The sequence below is a fragment of the Neofelis nebulosa genome, chromosome 5 (genome assembly GCF_028018385.1).
Source record: "Neofelis nebulosa isolate mNeoNeb1 chromosome 5, mNeoNeb1.pri, whole genome shotgun sequence".
Lineage (NCBI taxonomy): Eukaryota > Metazoa > Chordata > Mammalia > Carnivora > Felidae > Neofelis > Neofelis nebulosa.
Genome location: NC_080786.1, coordinates 148,134,960 through 148,151,775, shown reverse-complemented (window position 1 = coordinate 148,151,775; position 16,816 = coordinate 148,134,960). Strand labels below are relative to the sequence as shown.

Sequence of the window (16,816 nt, the reverse complement as noted above, 5' to 3'; positions counted from 1 at the left end):
CCGAGTCTTTAATCCATTTTGAGTTAATTTTTGTGTACGGTGTAAGACACTGGTCCAGTTTCATTCTTTTGCATGTGCCTGTCCAGTTCTCCCAACATGATTTATTTATTTATTTATTTATTTAATTTTTTAATAATGTTTATTTTTTGGAAGGGTGTGGACAGGGGAGGGGCAGAGAAAGTGGGGTGGACAGAGGATCTGAAACGGGCTCTGTACTGACAGCAGAGAGCCTGATGTGGGGCTCAAACTCGTGAACTGTTGAGATCATGACCTGAGCCAAAATCAGACACTTAACTGACCTAGCCACCCAGGAGCATGCCCCCCTCTCCACACACACCATTTATTAAGGAGACTGTCCTTTCTCTATTATATATTCTTGGCTCGTTTATTGTAAACTAATTGACCATGTATGCATGGGCTTATTTCTGGGTTCTCTATTCTGTTCCACTGATCTATGTATCTGTTTTTAATGCCAGTACCATACTGTTTTTTAATTATTATAGCTTCGTAATATAGTTTGCAATCAGGGAGTGTGATGACTCCAGCTTTGTTTTTCTTCCTCCAGATTATTTTGGCTATTTGGGTCTTTTATGGTTCCAAGTTTTAGAATTATTCTATTTCTGTGAAAAATGTTGGAATTTTGAATGGGCTTTCATTGAATCTGTATGCTGTTTGGGGCAGAACGGATATTTTTTTTTTTAATTTTTTTTTAACGTTTATTTATTTTTGAGACAGAGAGAGACAGAGCATGAACGGGGGAGGGGCAGAGAGAGAGGGAGACAGAATCGGAAGCAGGTTCCAGGCTCTGAGCGGGCAGCCCAGAGCCCGACGCGGGGCTCGAACTCACGGACCGCGAGATCGTGACCTGAGCTGAAGTCGGACGCTTAACCGACTGAGCCACCCAGGCGCCCCCAAAACGGATATTTTAACTACATTAATTCTTCTAATCCATGAGCATGAAATATCTTTCCATTTATTTGTGTCTTCTATAATTTCTTTCACTAATGTCTTACGGCTTTCAATACACAGATCTTTCAACTCCTTGGTTCAATTTATTCATAGGTGTTTTATTCTTGTCGATGAAATTGTAAATGGGACTGTTTCTTTAATTTCTCTTTCCAATAGTTCATTATTAGTGTATAGAAATGCAACAGATTTTTGTGTATTGATTTTGTATCCTGCAACTTCACTGAACTTACTTATTAGTTCTAACAGTTTGCTTTGTTTTGTTTCAAAATGGAAATGGCCTTATTGATTTTTCTGTAATATTGTACAATATTCAGAATTCAGAAAATTCAGCAAGTTATAAAGAACTTGGGGTGCCCAGTTGGCTCCATTGGTTAAGCATCTGACTTCAGTTCAGGTCATGATCTCACAGTTTATGAGTTCAAGCCCCAAGTCGGGCTCTGTGCTGACAGCTCTGAGCCTGCAGCGTGCTTTGAAGTCTGTGTCTCCTTCTCTCTCTCTGTCCCCACCCCCCACTTGTGCTCTGTCTCTCTCTCTCAAAAATAAATAAATGTAAAAAAAAATTTTTTTAAGGGGTGCCTGGATGGCTCAGTCAGTTAAGTGTCCAACTTCGGCTCAGGTCATGATCTCAGTTCATGAGTTCGAGCCCCGCGTCAGGCTCTGCGCTGACAGCTCGGGGCTGGAGCCTGCTTCGGATTCTGTGTCCCCCTCTCTCTATGCCCCTCCCCCGCTAGTGCTCTGTCTCTCAAAAGTAAATAAACATTAAAAAAAATTTTTTTTTCATTTTTTTGAATTAAAAAAAAAAGAACCTAAAAAATCACCCATAATCTCCCCATCTGGACAGAACTTCTGTCTGTATATTAGTTAAATGCTCTGCCTACACATACACACACCACACACACACACACAGACACACGCACACAACTTTTTAGAAAAGAAAAATTAAATCATGCTACCATACCACACTGTGCCATTTTGCACACTGTTTTTCCCCCCACTTAATAGCAGTTACACAATATCATTTGATGCCCATATCCTGTGGACCTATGCTATCATTTTTAAGGATTCTATGATGCATCGTTGTAAGGATGAACTACAAGTCATTTAAATAGTTCCCTTCCCATAAAAATTCATGTTGTTCCTAATTTTTAAATATTTCTCTGATTATTTTTTTTAGGACAAATTCCTAGAGGTGGAAGTGTTGAGCCAAAGAGAATGTGCAGTTTGATCTGTCCAACACCTTCCAAGAGCCTGAACGACTTTACCTTCAAGCAGCATTTTTGTCAACACTGTTGACTTACAATCTTTTCAATATATCCCTATCTGGCAAGCCCAAAGCAAGGCATTTTCTTGTGTGGCCATGCATCTCTTTTATTACTAGTTAATTTAAATGTGGTACATTTACATATACTAACTTGGTTAATCCTCACAACTCTTTGCAGTAGGTAGTATTAGTGTCCCTAATTTACAGATAAGGCATCCAATGCCCAAAGAGGTTAAGTAACTTAACCCAAAGGTATACAGCAGTGGGGACTGAGATTCAAACCCAAGCAGCCTGTCTCCTGACTGTGTTCCTTACTGCTATTCTGCACTGCCTCCCAGAAATATCTAGCTGTATATTTTACCTATTTTCCCGCTGGAGTATTTATCTTTTTCCTTTTGAGCTGTAAGTTGCCTTACTTAGAGGATAGGTAGATACATAGATAAATAGAGATACAGGTAGGTAATCTACATATATTTCAGCACCTACTTACATACATTCTGAAATATATTTACCCAGGTTCCATCTGTCATTTGTCTTTTGATGTTGTTCATTATATTTTGTCACACAGAAAATTTTTAAGAAAAATACTGTTACAAATAATCTATTGACACATTCTTGATATGCAAGATTCAAACAATACAGAAGTACACAGAGCAAACGTGAAACTTGCCTTTCACTATCCTACCCAAGAGATAACAGACTGAAGGGCATCCCTTTAACTACTTTTGGATGCTCTGCACATATTTAATAACCACACATAGAGCTTGTCCTCTGTTTTGCAAAATGAACCACACTGTAGGATTACTCATGAAAGGTGTTGTTTTGTTTTGCTTTGTTTTGTTTTAAGTAGGCTTAATGCCCAGTGTGGAGCCCAATGCGGAGCTTGAACTCACAACCCTGAGACCAAGGTCTGAGTTGAAATCAAGAGTCGGTCACCCAGGTGCCCCCCTCCCCCCCCCTTTTTTTTAACTTAATAGCATTTTCTGGATGTCATTCCATGCTAATTCATAGAAGTCTCTATTTTTAAAAATATTTTCATGGGGCGCCTGGGTGGCTCAGTCGGTTGAGCGTCCGACTTCGGCTCAGGTCACGATCTCACGGTCCGTGAGTTCGAGCCCCGCGTCGGGCTCTGGGCTGATGGCTCAGAGCCTGGAGCCTGCTTCCGATTCTGTGTCTCCCTCTCTCTCTGCCCCTCCCCTGTTCATGCTGTGTCTCTCTCTGTCTCAAAAAAAAAAAAAAAAAATGTTAAAAAAAAATTTTTTAAATATTTTCATAGTACAGATCTATCACAATTTATTTGCTCTACTTAATGAACATCCAGACTAAAATATTTTTTTAAGTTGCTACAACTCTAAATCCTTTACATTTCTTTTCTTAGTGCCATGCTAAGAATTTCTCCACCTCAGTCTCAGAAAAAATATTTCATCTTAGCACTTTGACGGTTTTTCATATGTATTATAACTGGCTACCTTTTAAAAATCTCTTCTTAGCTCCACTATTTTTCAGTCCATTCTCAGGTCCTTGAAAGGGCAGCAAGCACGTTTCTGCAAATAACTATAATTTGTTTTTTCCTCTTTAATATGTATGACTCTCAGCTCTTTTCTTGTTTTTGTCCCCCTTTCCTCACTGGCTAGATCTAAAACACCTACTTGAAAAGCCTGTCTCCAACTCCAATGTGCAATTAAATATTGGGGGAAGTAAACAGAAGTACTGAGCTAGTTAAATAGTAACAGTCAAGTTGGAAGAGAGGAGATAGTAGGTCGAAGGCCTGCTTCCGATCTAATCATTTAATTCAGCCAAGGTGGCCAGAGTGTATTTTGTGGCCTCAAGCTGGGGTTGAACTGAGGAGACTGGAGGGAGATGTGTTACTATAAGGAGTTTGAGAAAATTACTAAACATACTGAGGATAATGAGAGGCAGGTTTCTCATAGAAAAGTTATAAGTATAGAAAGGGGGAAGGTTAGAATAAATTCTGTGGCTAAAGACTAGAACAGGAGGTACCAGTGTCAACTCATAGATTTTAATATGCATTTTTATATACATGGATTGATCTAGACATAAATGTAAATGTATGTGTGTACACTTACATATATGCGAGTATGTGTGTATGAATATAATGCATACATATATTTCCTGACTCTACCACTGAGAGACTCAAATGGCAGTAACACCCCAATCGCAATGAGCACACCAGTGCCCAGATCTGGGCGTCTAAAGTCTCCACTAAACGGAACCAAATCTAAAGCCCGTCTCCAGGAGCTAGCCCCCCTGTGGTTATATAATCACAGGCTCAGAGGATGTCGGAGTCTGCTCCCTCATATTGCAGATGGAGACATTGTGAGATGGCGTCACAGTGGCTTTCTGCGGATGGGTGGTCGGCATTACGTTTCTTTCTTTTTCTTGGTAGGAAAATCGAGGCACGAAGGCATTACACCTCTATTAGGAAAAGAACCAAGAACTGAGCTCCCTTTCTCCAACTTATAGGGTAAAAGCCACTTGGTATCACAGCTGAAGGCTGTATATCATTAGCTCTTTTCACAATAAACAGCTTTTCTTTCTGAGTTACCAAGCAGATGCTTCCAACATCCCATTGGTGTATGATTCGATAACAACAGATACCAGGTGCATTGGCTGGGGAACTTGCCCGTGACCCCGGATCCCTGAAATGCTGAGCAAGCATTCTTCTGCTTGAAAAGGTGAGATGGCTACTTACATTTTTAATGATCAGTGGGTATCTTGTTACCCGTTGCATAGGCTTCAGTATAAAACTAGAGAGTGGCATCCCTTTACATCGAGGGTCCATTGCCAGTCTCTGAAATGAGAGATGTTTTAAATGCACTTAAGAAATCTGCAAAACCTAGTCAGTGACATCAACACTGATGTTATTTAGGACTCCCCACCCATCACGTTGTCTCATTTATCTGGACCAGAACTGAGGAGCCTGGAGTTGGAAGGGCCTGACTCATTATCCTGGTCCAGGATGAGGCACGTTCCAGATGGACACTGGACACCGGTAGATGTGACTCAGCCACCAGGGTTAACTCCTGGTCTCCAGAGTCAGTACAGCCTCCCTGGGACATACAATTCCTCCCTTACAGAGATGAGATTCTGACTTTACAGAGAATATTTCTTCTGGATATCTGCCAGAGCTTTATAACAGTCCCAGGAAGAAGAAGAGACACAAGACTGTAGAATTAGAATAAAAATTCCCCTTAAGTCCCAGAGATGGCACAAGGGCTGAATCGCATTGTCTGATTCAGATGCAGCCTGCACATCCCTGTGGGAGCCCCAGGCAGGCAAGGACAGTGGAGCTGAGACATGAGGGGTGAGGACTGCAATCTCAAGGCCTGAAAGTTGTCCCCACCCTAGACCACCTGTCCCTTTTTTCAACTCAACTGGGGGGAAAGAGTCCTTTTACCCCCAAAAGATGATCCCATCCATAAGTCACAGGGATAACATGGTGACTCAGCTTTCAAAGGCATCGGTCAGGTTTAACAAAGCCTTAGAAACAGGCGGCTGCCGTGACCTGGGCCCCAACTGTCAGTGTCTGAATCCACTCCAGACGTGGACATCATCACTGCAGGAACACCTCACACCTGGCAAGGGCACATCAAACCCCCTCAGGGATGGGGTGAGGGGAGGTGATCAGGGAACGGAAATAAACCCCCTGCCCTGGGTGGTGTCAGCATTTCCCTCAAGTTCAAGTGCATCCAGTGATGAATTCATCCTGCCTTGTGCCCAGGGAGGACTGGCCCTTGGCTGAAACCCCAGGTGGCAGAGCATCTGCTCTCCAGTCTCTAGACCACCCTGGGCCTACTTCTTACTGAAATTTCCCCCCTTTGAATGACTTTAGAAGGTCCCGATTCACTGGATAGCAAATCAAAGCATTTCATGTTGAGAAACACCAGGGGAACAAGAAAGAACAAGCATCATATGATGCAATGGTCAAGGAGGGAACACCCTTGTACCTCACAGTGATGGTTCCACAAACACGATTATTGGGCCAGAGGGAATGGTCTGTCCCCAAATGCACAAGGTACAAAGATAAGCCTACCATTAGTGTTACTGGTCTATTCCCTAAAATGTAACTGTTTAGCAGAAATTATTTGATTCTCTTCCTATGGTTTTTTTCTCTGGGAGACGTGGGTGCTGTTTGAGTGGGCCAGTGGGGCCAGCAGGGACCTACCCCAGTCAATGCCAAGTCCCAGGGCCTGGAGCCTCCAGCAGCACGGGGCCCACCTCCCCAGACGTCCCTTGGTGGACACATGGCTCTCGAGATCCCCTTATCCCCAAGGTAGACGTCCTGCATCCCACAGTCACCCCCACAGGCTTCTTAGGGTTTGAGGCCATCAACAAGAACAAACTGGAAAAGGAACAAAGGGTCCACTGGGATTCCTGGCCATTCCCTCTGCAGCAAAGAACTGGGGTGCTCAGGCCAAACAGAATAGGAAACCTGAGGGGCGCCAGCCATGCTGGGCCTGACAAATGAGACAGAAGATTAAAACCTGCATCCAAACAACACCACTAACACTCCTGGACCGCAGATCAGAGCTGCTGAGCTCAGGGCTGGCCCCTCCTCTCCACGTCCACCCCTTGGGTCACAGCCACACCTGCCAGCTCACATCACCCCTGTTGCTCAGCCAAGACCTGAGTCCTGTTGGCTTTTAGCAGGAATGATCCTGCAGGCTTGACTTCGCTCCTCGCACCCCCGGCTGTCCTGCGACAACCACTCAGGGGCCGGGGCTCGGCTCAGCCTGGGCCCCTTACTTTGACAAACTCCTTGAAGTCCGGGGCCTCATCCGTCTTCTGCTGGATCAGCGCAGCCCCATTGAGCTGACAGCTGCAGAAGCGGATGTAGGGCTGCATGTGCGGCAGCTGGGCGGTCAGGATGTCGCCGACCATCTTCACAGGCATCTTCTCCCCAGACATCTTCTTGCGGACTCTCAGCGCTCTGCACGGGAACGTGAGAAGTGAGCGCCCTGCCTTTACCCTCAGCCAGCGGTGACATGGTGCACTTCTAGGTGGTACAGAAACAGAATGTGCGTGAGGGGCACAGACCCGGGGCCACTAAAGGATCTACTGGGGAGACAAGGAACAGAAAAGAAATGAGTCTAGTGCTACAGAGAGGTATCCCCGGGCCATTTTTCTCTGGCCTGATGGCTTTTGGCTGGTTCTTAGGAATAAAAACTTTTTAAAGAAATCTTTGCTGAACGAGTCAGCACGAAAAATAGTATTTTTCTCATGGAGAAATACGGAATCAGTTATTTAGTAACTCAGACAGGATCTCTGTGTTGATGTCTCACTTCATAGATGATCTGTGGTCAAAGTCCCAGGCCACTGTGGCCCCAGCACTGAGTCTGATTCCGGACCAGTGCCACCCAAGGGAGGCTACTGTTGCCAAGGGACATGAAGGCTCATTTTCAGACTGAACATAACATAATTAAGATGGTAAAAATCAACTGCCACAGAAAAATAATCCCATTATGTCACCAAAGCCAAGTACAAATGATTGTCTGGACTATCTGTGTCATTCACTGCTTCATTGCTGTGGCTAATTTGAAATTGACTGGATTACGGGGTTCTGAAAAGAGAAGCCTGTTTATATGATAATGGACCAATGAACCCAAACAATTCATATCATGGAGGCTGAGGAGAGACTAATGGGACTGGGGTGTGTTCTGGGGTCCAGCGGCAGCCTGAGTGTTCAGGGCCATGAGAGCCAAGACTGTGCATCCCAACCTTCCAACTCCAATATGAGAACTCCTAACACCAGCCTCTAGAGGACATATCACTGGGCTTCTAGCCAGCAAGGATAGCAATGCACCCTGACGGCAGGACCACAACACGAGGCATGAATGTGTTCTGCCTACCCCAATGATGATGGATAGATGGATGGATGGATGGATGGGTGGGTGAATGGGTGGATGGATGGATGGATGGATGGATGAAACAGAATGGTACAATATATGATTTTCACATAAGCTTGGATGAAAAAGAATGGTACAATATATGATTTTCACATAACCTTTGGCTGCTTTCATGGTCATGTTAGAGAAGCCCTGAAGTAAGGATAAAGCTATAGAATTCCAAGGAAGCTTTGCAATATTAGCCTTAGGCTTTAAAAACTTCACATTATTTTCTTTCTCCTACATTTTTGGCTAAAGGAATAATCCTTGGACTGGGCAAACAAGTCAGGGAGAGAAATTTTAGGGAAAATAAATTATGTGGTCTGAACAATTAGTAATTCTCTCCCTGCAGATGCCCTTGTAGGGAGAGATGCCCATCAACACTGGCAGCTTGGGGGGAGAGGAGTGGCAGCCTGATACCCTCAGAATAGCCAAATGGCCATTGCTCATTGAGGGGGTTGGTATGAAATATCTCCCAACATGTAGAAATTTCCTCAACTTGCTCAATTGGAGATGATGTCACCCCCAGTTCTGGGGGACCAGAGCCCTGAATAACCATGTTACAAACTGGTTATGCATGGACAGTGGAAGAAATTCCATCATTCCATCATTTTCCTATGAGGAGGAGCAAAAGAATCTTTCTCTAAGAGAATAAAAGTACCACCCCCTCCCCCACCCCCTTAAAAAAATAATAATGGAGGAGACAAGGAAAGGAGAAAAGAAGAAAGATGGGCATTGTCGTGAAGAGGTTAAACCAACACCTGGGTTCTGGAACCCCACACCTGCAGACTCGAGTTGTCCGCCTAGGGGCCAGGCCTAAAACCAGGCTCCTACTATGGACCAGGCACCTGTTAGGTTCACTCATGGGTCTCCTTCTGGGATGTTCTATTGCACAGGCAGGACTGGGCCTGAATGGGTTTGAACGGAGGGTGTCACCAGGCTCCTGGGTCACGTGACTCAGCTGCCACAGCTCTGCCCTTTGGTGAGCTGGTTTGTAATCTCATCTAAAGGTTTACTGGGTGGAGGCCGAACGGCTGGTAAGCAATCAGCGAATGGACATTTCAAAGAGCGCTCGGTGTTTGCTGAATGAATTAGTGCTCCGGACCCTCTGAGGTCTGCAGAGCAAGCACATGGTCAACAGAGCTTGCATTTATTAATACGTGCTTTACGTATCAAACAAACACTCTCATGTGTACTGCTAACTCTCCCTATTGGCCGTGGCACACCTGAGGCCTAGGGAAACCGAGAGACCTGACCAAACTCACACAGCTAATACTGACCCGAGCAGCCCTTGAACCCAGGAGGTGTGACCTGTGACCCCGGAGCTCCAGGTCCCTGAGCACTGAGCGTGAGACAATAGACACAGCGTCCAGACCCGCCTCCACGCCCGAGCTGCTCTGCGCAGGCCCCATCCTTCCTCCGGAAGCAGCTCCTGCCCTCTGGCCAGGTTTGTCTCCACTTCTCTCCTTCCACAGCCCTCTGCTTCTCTCCCTGTCTCCGCTTCCGGCCTCTCCTCCATGCCCCGCCCCCAGCCCCAAGTTCCATCCCTCCAGGCGGAGCCTGCTTGGGATTCTCTCTCCCTCTCTCTGTCTCTACCTGTCCCCCACTCGCACTCGCTCTGTCTCTCTCAAAAGAAATAAACTGTACAAAATTTTAAAAAACACACAAAAAACAGTCCCTAACACCTGGTTTGCACAGCCCTATGTCACTTCTGAGTCCCTTCTGTCACTTCTGACAGCTATACTCAGGGGCCTGTGCTCACTCTTAACATAAAAACGTTCTAGATCCTTCTGTCCTACTCTGTTTCTTAAAAGCAAATTTCACAGCTCTCCACTCACCAGCAAGAGAACAAACCATCTGCTCTGACCCCCAACCAGAGGCATCATTAGTAGGAAGTCCTATGTCCCAGTTAGCACCCCTTTATTTTCATTGTATTTGTTTCTTATCTATCTGTCTCTTAAATCCCATGTCCTTCCCCCTCCCACCCCAAGTTCAAGGAGTCGCTGGCCCTTGGATCGGGAGTGGCAGATATGTGGCCTTGCAGGGATTGCTGCCTTACAGTCTCTTTATCCAAAAAAGCCTTCCTCTTCTAGGCTGCAGGGGCCCCCAAATCCCCCCATCATTGGGGTTAATCCTTTGCAGGAGAAGTCAAGTCTATGCAGCAAAGGAATGTAGCAAGATATTCACTATACAATCCACAATATGGGCGTTCACCTTATACTTCTTTTCATTTTTCTGTTTAAAGTTTTTCATAGTGACATAGAAAAGGGAAAAAAAAAAAAAAAGAAAGAAAGAAATCAGATCCCCAGAAGGCTCCTATTAAATATTTTATCTAGGATATAAAAACATTAGTTCACCCAAGCTAACTGATCAGGTCATCGGAGGAAGGGGACAGAGCACAGGGACACCGTGATGGCAGGAAGACGGTGTTGTGCAGGCATGTTTGACATGATTGACAGTGTGCCAGTGGTACGGCTCACCTCCTCGCTCCTCAGGATAACCCTGCATGCCCGACCAGGCAGGCACCGCACCTGCAAGTTGACAGGTCCCAAGACAAGGGGTCGAGAGGGGTCTGCCCAAGGAAACTGCCCAGAACAAGTTAGAAGGCCCTGGGGGCCAGACACAACTTAGGACATTCACCTCCTGGCTCCACGTTCTTTCCATCGGTTGCAGGATGGGGTGGAACCTCCAGTAGGTCATCCACAGAGCAGCCTGGGACACAGGCTTGCCTTCTGTGTGACTTCAAGTCACTGGACCTCTCTGAGCCTGGCTTTCCCAGCTGTAAGCACTCTCGATTCCCACCTCCAGGGCTGGGGAGCACGTCAGCGCTAACAGGAGGAAGGGGCTGGCCGTGACAGAGCTCAAGGAAGGGGCTGCTGTTTCCCTGACAGGACAGGAGGGAGGGTGACATGGGGGGCAAGGGCCCTTGGGGACGTGAGATGCATCTCCCACCTCCCCACCGCCCACTGATTGCTGCCCAAGGAAAGAGGTTTTAACTTGTAGGTATATTTTCAAGGGCGCCTGGGTGGCTCAGTCGGGTGAGCATCCAACTCTTGAATTTGGTTCAGGTCAGGATCTCATGGTTCATGAGTTCGAGCCCCACATCAGGCTCTGCATGGACCCTGCTTGGGATTCTCTCACCCTTTCTCTCTGCCCCTCCCCTGCTTGTTCTCTGTCTCTCTGTCTCTCTCTGTCTAAAATAAATAAGTGAACTTAAATAAAAATTACTTGTAGGTATATTTTCAACAGAAAACTTGTGGCTATTTTGAAACAACTTGTCTCCTACCCTTCAGGTTCAGCTCCTGTAGGTTCAGGGGTTAACTAGCCCCATTGGCTCCAAGGCAAGGGGGCTGAGCCCAACACTGAAGACAGGCAGGCACTTTCATCTAAAGACGCCCTAATAGCTGCCCTACGTGGTAGGTACCATTATTATCCCCATTTTACAGATGAGGACACCGAGGCCAAGAGAATGTAAGTGACTTGCCCAAAGACACAGCCAGGAGAGCAAGAACAAGATGTTGGCCTAAGCATCCGACCCGTATCTACATTCAGAAACTTCTACAGCACCCTCCTCAAGGAGGATAATGGAAACACTTTCTCAAAGCACCCCTGGGGGTCATCTCTGATTATTTGTTTTCCAGAGCACAGAGAGAGCAGATGTCATGTTTTTATTTCTACCCACTTCTCTCCCCATCCCCCCACCACTCCCAAACACACACTCAAGAAAGTGGGGGGCGGGGGGACGTGGAATTACTTTACAAGAATGAGGGATCACATTTAGGAAATAGCCGCTTCCCAGTTACGGGAAAGTGAAGATTGGGAATGGATTCCAGGTTCCCAGGGCTGCGCTTCAACCTGGGGCCCCCGTGGGGGGCGGCCCTTCCCCTCCCCAGCCTGCTGGATCGCCACAGGCCTATTCTGTGTTCTTAGCAAGTGTTGTTCCAAAGTATGGCCTGCTGGGCACAGATTTGGGGTATTCTTTTATTATTATTATTATTATTATCTTAAATATTTATTTATTTTTGAGAAAGAGAGAGAGAGCAGAGACAGGAGGAGGGGCAGAGAGACTGGGACAGAGCATCCAAAGGGGGGTTCCTGTGGACAGCAGGGAGCCTGATGTGGCACTCAAACTCACAAACTACGAGACTGTGACCTGAGCCGACGTCACTCAACTGACTGAGCCACCCAGGCCCCTCGGGGTGGGGTGGGGTGGGGTCTTTCTAGAAGGGACCTTTGTGATGACATAATCCAACCCCCTCAGTTTACAGATGGGGAACCCGAGGCTCAAAGAGGATGGGCAGTGAGTTGGGCTCCAAACCCAGGTCTCTTGACTTGGTCAAGACCTTGACAGGTCTCTTGACCCAGCGCTTCCTCCCTGGCCCTGAAGCTGCCTCTGAAAAACCAAAATGGGAATAAAATTTAAGGGGTTCCAGGCTAGCTTCTCAGAGTGTTAACCTGAGGAAATGCTGACCACGGGCAGCAGATGGTACCCACCGTTCTCCGCCCCCAGGAGCCAAGAATGTCCCAAGAGAACAGTATTCGCCCACGGGACCCGGACCTGCGGGCGGGCATGTGGGGAGCCACCCCACGCCCCGGGAGGGAGCCGGTCAGCGATCGGCAGCCAGGACTGGCCTCGCTCTGGAAACTCTAGACCCACAGTGAAAGCAGGAACTGGGCAATTTACTCTGTGCGATGACAAACTGGGGGTGTGTGTGCGGGAAGCATGGGGTGGGGGGCGAAAAGGAATCATGGTGCTTATGGGTGGAAATGAGCAAAAGAGGCAGAAAGAAACACGGGGCGGCATGCACGGGGGACACACGGACAAAGCCACGCGGAGGTGCTAGTGTGTGAGAGCCGAGGGGACGAAGCAAGGCCGGGGTTAGGGGAGAGAGGCTTACTTCAGTAGTTTGATATTACACATAATCAGCTCCTTCCAGTTAACAAAAATCATAGCACCCTCTTTCTCTGTCAGCAGCTCAGACTCCATCAGGGGTTTCTGAAAGATCTACAGGTGCAGAAAACGAAGCAGTTCAGAAAGCAAACGGTTAGCTTACACCTGAAACACACGCACACAGGTCTGTGCAGAGCATGGAGAGGACCGGGCCGTCTGCAGCTTTGTGGGGAGGCCCAGAAGCTTCCCGCAGCTTCTGCAGCAGACGCCCCTCCCCCACTCTACCCGAGCGGTTGTGGGGGGGGGGGGCAGTTCCCCATCAGGTCTCTGCACTGTTTTACAGGGAAGGGTGGCTGAACTCTAGAGGACGGGCCTTAACTCCACCAGGATAAAGCCCGGAGGCCTGTCGAAAGTCACGCACACTTTTACCTGCCCACGGTGGAGGGTGGGCATGGCGGGAAAAGTGGGGGGCTTCAGGATGCACGTGGGTGTGGGCGGCTCCTTCAGGCTCCCCTGCAGCGTCTGCTGCATAGACAAGCCTCGGGCACCCGGAGGGGAGCCGCCCAAGGAAGCAGGGACTCTAACCAGCAGCCTGGGTGATGTCTTCTGCCGCTGGGCCCTTGGCCTGGGCCAGGCTGGTACAGGGGCCGGCTGCGGCTCCGGGAAAGAAATGAGCCTGCCCAGGATCCAAGCTCTGCGTGGTTGGGTGACTCAGGGTAAATCACAGCTCTCCGCCCAGCCCCACGTGGCGAGCCCCTGCCTGCAAAGAGGTCATCGTCTCCTACTGGAGGCAGGGCGTTCTTCTGAAGGGCCTTTAGAGATGGGACAGCCTGTCCCATCTTTGAAATAAATGTGGCTGGGCTCAGGCTGTTCCCTGGGAGCCCTATTCTTCATGAGTCCTTGAGCTGACATTGAACCCAGCATGTACCAGACCACTGTGCAAAAGTGCCACATCTAAGGGGGTGACATTCACATCCTAGACATCCTAGATTGCATATTTAGTGACAGTCAAGTGTCTTGAGGAAGGGGCACTTTTCCTAAGTATGCACCATGACTTCCTATGCATGAATGTGCCTCCTGGACCAGTAACCCATCCCACCTCCTGTACCCATTCAACACTGGGCAGCGGGTGGTGACGTTCCTGGTTAAGGCTGTCCAAGGAGATAGCTGCACAACTGTTAGGTGAAGGGCAGCGGGGGAGCAGGAGTTTCAAAACCATTACAATGTTTTTCAAACTGTAGAGTAATCCTGCCATTCAGCTCTGCAAACCCCTGTTGCTAACATGGCAACTTCCCGTGAGCATAAACAAAAGTCTTCTTCAAAACCAGGGGTTCCCAACTCTGCCTCTCCTCATCCTTCTGGACCAAGTGGCCCAGGCCTTTCAACAGCCACCCAGGAGGAGAGACAAAACAAGGCATCCTCTGGGACAGGGCAGTGCACGGGGACCTGGGAGGAAACATCTTCATTCTCAGCAACAGATTTTCCTCAGAGGTAATATGTACCACCAGGAATGACTCGAGATAATTGGCTGGATGGCTGCCATTTTCAGATGCCAACCCTGAGGCCCGGGAGACCACATGGCCTGCTCTATGGCATTAACTAGTTGGTGGCTAAACACCCACTTCTCCGAGGAGAGTCTAGACTCCCAGTCCCCAGCCCACGTGTCTCCTTCCACACACCTCCTCATGGACTCATTCATCCCCTGACATGAGTGATCCCTCTACGGGGATGACTCAGAGGGCCACGGATAAGAGTTCGACCATCTTCTCTTGGGTAGAAATCTCCTGTGTGATTTACCATCCAGATGATCCCCACACATCAGAAAACTTCTCAGGCTGAGAATCAGGGTGTAGCCCTCCTTAACTGAGGTCCCCCTTCTCCCCAACCTCTGCCAGTATCCCCGGCCCCCACCAGCACCCATAGCTGCCATTACCTCTGTGACCAGCTGGAGGTCATTCACATAGTTCTCCTCTGTCACAATGAGCTCATGGATGTATCCTTGCCGCTTTCTTTCAGTGGGGGTCAGCATATCCAAGAGGTGTAAGTCTGAACACCCTGGAAAACACAACCATTGGGACATTTTAGTGCAAGTCTAGGGAAGCTCAGACAGCCTCACAGCGAAGAACCTGGGGCCTCGTGCCTGCTGGTCCCTGTGGCCTCACTGGAGTTGGGCAGTGTTACAGGTTCGATCACGTTCCCTAATAATACACAATCAAGTTCTTTTTTTATATATATAATTTTTTTAATGTTTATTTTTGAGAGAGAGAGAGAGAGACAGAGCACGGGCAGGAGAGGGGCAGAGAGAGAAGGAGACACAGAATCCGAAGCAGGCTCCAGGCTCTGAGCCATTAGCACAGAGCCCGATGCAGGGCTCGAACCGCAAGATCATGACCTGAGCCGAAATCGGACGCTCAACCGACTGAGCCACCCAGACGCCCTCACATTCCAGTTCTAACTCTTGGTTCCTGTGGCTGTGACCTTAGGTTCCTGTGACTTGGTTCCTGTTCCTCAGAACCCTTGGTTCCTGTGACCTATACCTATGACCTTGGTTCCTGTGACTGTGACTGTGACCAGAAGTCGGGCTTCTGGAGATAGAGTCAAATTGAGATGAAGTCATACTCAGTTAGGGTGGGCTCTAATCCCATGTGACTGGTGTCCTTATAGGAAGACATACAGAGACGGTCAGAAAGAAGGTCATGTGACGACAGAGGCAAGGACAGAGGCAGGTGCAAGCCAAGGAACGCCAAGGATTGCCAGCCGCCATTGGAAGCGAAGAGGAAGGCACGGGAAGAATCTCCCCCAAGGCCTCCAGAGGGACATGTCTCTGCCAACACTTTGCTTTTGGACTTTTCTCCAAAACTGTGAGAAAATAAATTTCTGTTGTTTTGAGCCACCCCGTGTGTGGCCTTTGTTGCGGTAGCTTAGCGAACTGACCCAGGCAGCGCACCCCTTCGTCCAAACCGCTGACACGATAATGTCCAAAGAAGACTAAGGAGTAATTGGCCGGTATTTCCTGAGGGCTCACCCCACGCCAGGTGCTCCACAAGGAGCTCTACGCTGGCAGGTCTGCTCAAAGCCCACAGAGGCTCCGGAAGCGTCACCATTTCACAGACAAGGAAACGGAGCTTCTGACGGGTTGCCTCACTCCAAATCTCTTAGCTTTGTAGTGGCCGAGACTTGAGCCTGACGCTTTGACGCCAGAACCTGGGCTCTACCCCAGACGGCTACTGTTGTTGGGTCCCAGCTACAGGAGGGCATCAGCTTGTCCTGAGGTTGGCTCTCCGAGGCTCAGGTGGCTGTGCTGAGGCTCCTGCTGGGCTTGGGCACAGGGCAGAGAGATGTGGAGAGCATTCAGACAGTGCCAGGTAAAGTCCATGAGCCAGGCTGCTGCCGTGTGCCTGTAGAGGCATTAAGCCCCAAGATAGACAGGGAAACTGCCCCAGCTGCAGACAGATGGGCACATCCGGGGCCCCAGGTGCCCGAGGGAACGGGCTCGCTTGACCTGAGATGGGACACGCACGGAAGCTGGTGCCTGCCCTTGCCTCTGCTCACCTGGTTGGCTATTTAGGGTTTTGTTGGCTTTGAACGTTCTCCGCTTATCAGCGAAGGCTGCCTCATGACACGGCACGCTGGAACGGGGGGGTGGGAAGCCCCCTTTCTTGGGGGTGCCCTTCATACAGGCCTGGGCCCACCTGTTCCAGGCCCGTGGTCTCTCCTCTCCTTTTTATGAGGGGTTCTTCATTTATCACACACACACACACACACACACACACACACACAAAACCAGAT

The 16,816-nt window shown here is 48.4% G+C and overlaps 1 protein-coding gene across 4 annotated transcripts in view; it reads right to left on the bottom strand.

Moving 5' to 3' along the window:
- Positions 1-16,816, bottom strand: part of ITSN1 (intersectin 1) — a 221,887-nt gene that overhangs the window by 14,800 nt on the left and 190,271 nt on the right. For all 4 annotated transcript variants that reach the window (XM_058732474.1, XM_058732476.1, XM_058732477.1 and 1 more), the window contains 4 exons: positions 14,961-15,082; positions 13,035-13,141; positions 6,998-7,181; positions 4,944-5,042 (listed from right to left, as the gene is read on the bottom strand). In XM_058732474.1, coding sequence (XP_058588457.1) covers positions 4,944-5,042; positions 6,998-7,181; positions 13,035-13,141; positions 14,961-15,082 — 512 coding nt within the window. The remainder of the gene's footprint in view (positions 1-4,943; positions 5,043-6,997; positions 7,182-13,034; positions 13,142-14,960; positions 15,083-16,816) is intronic.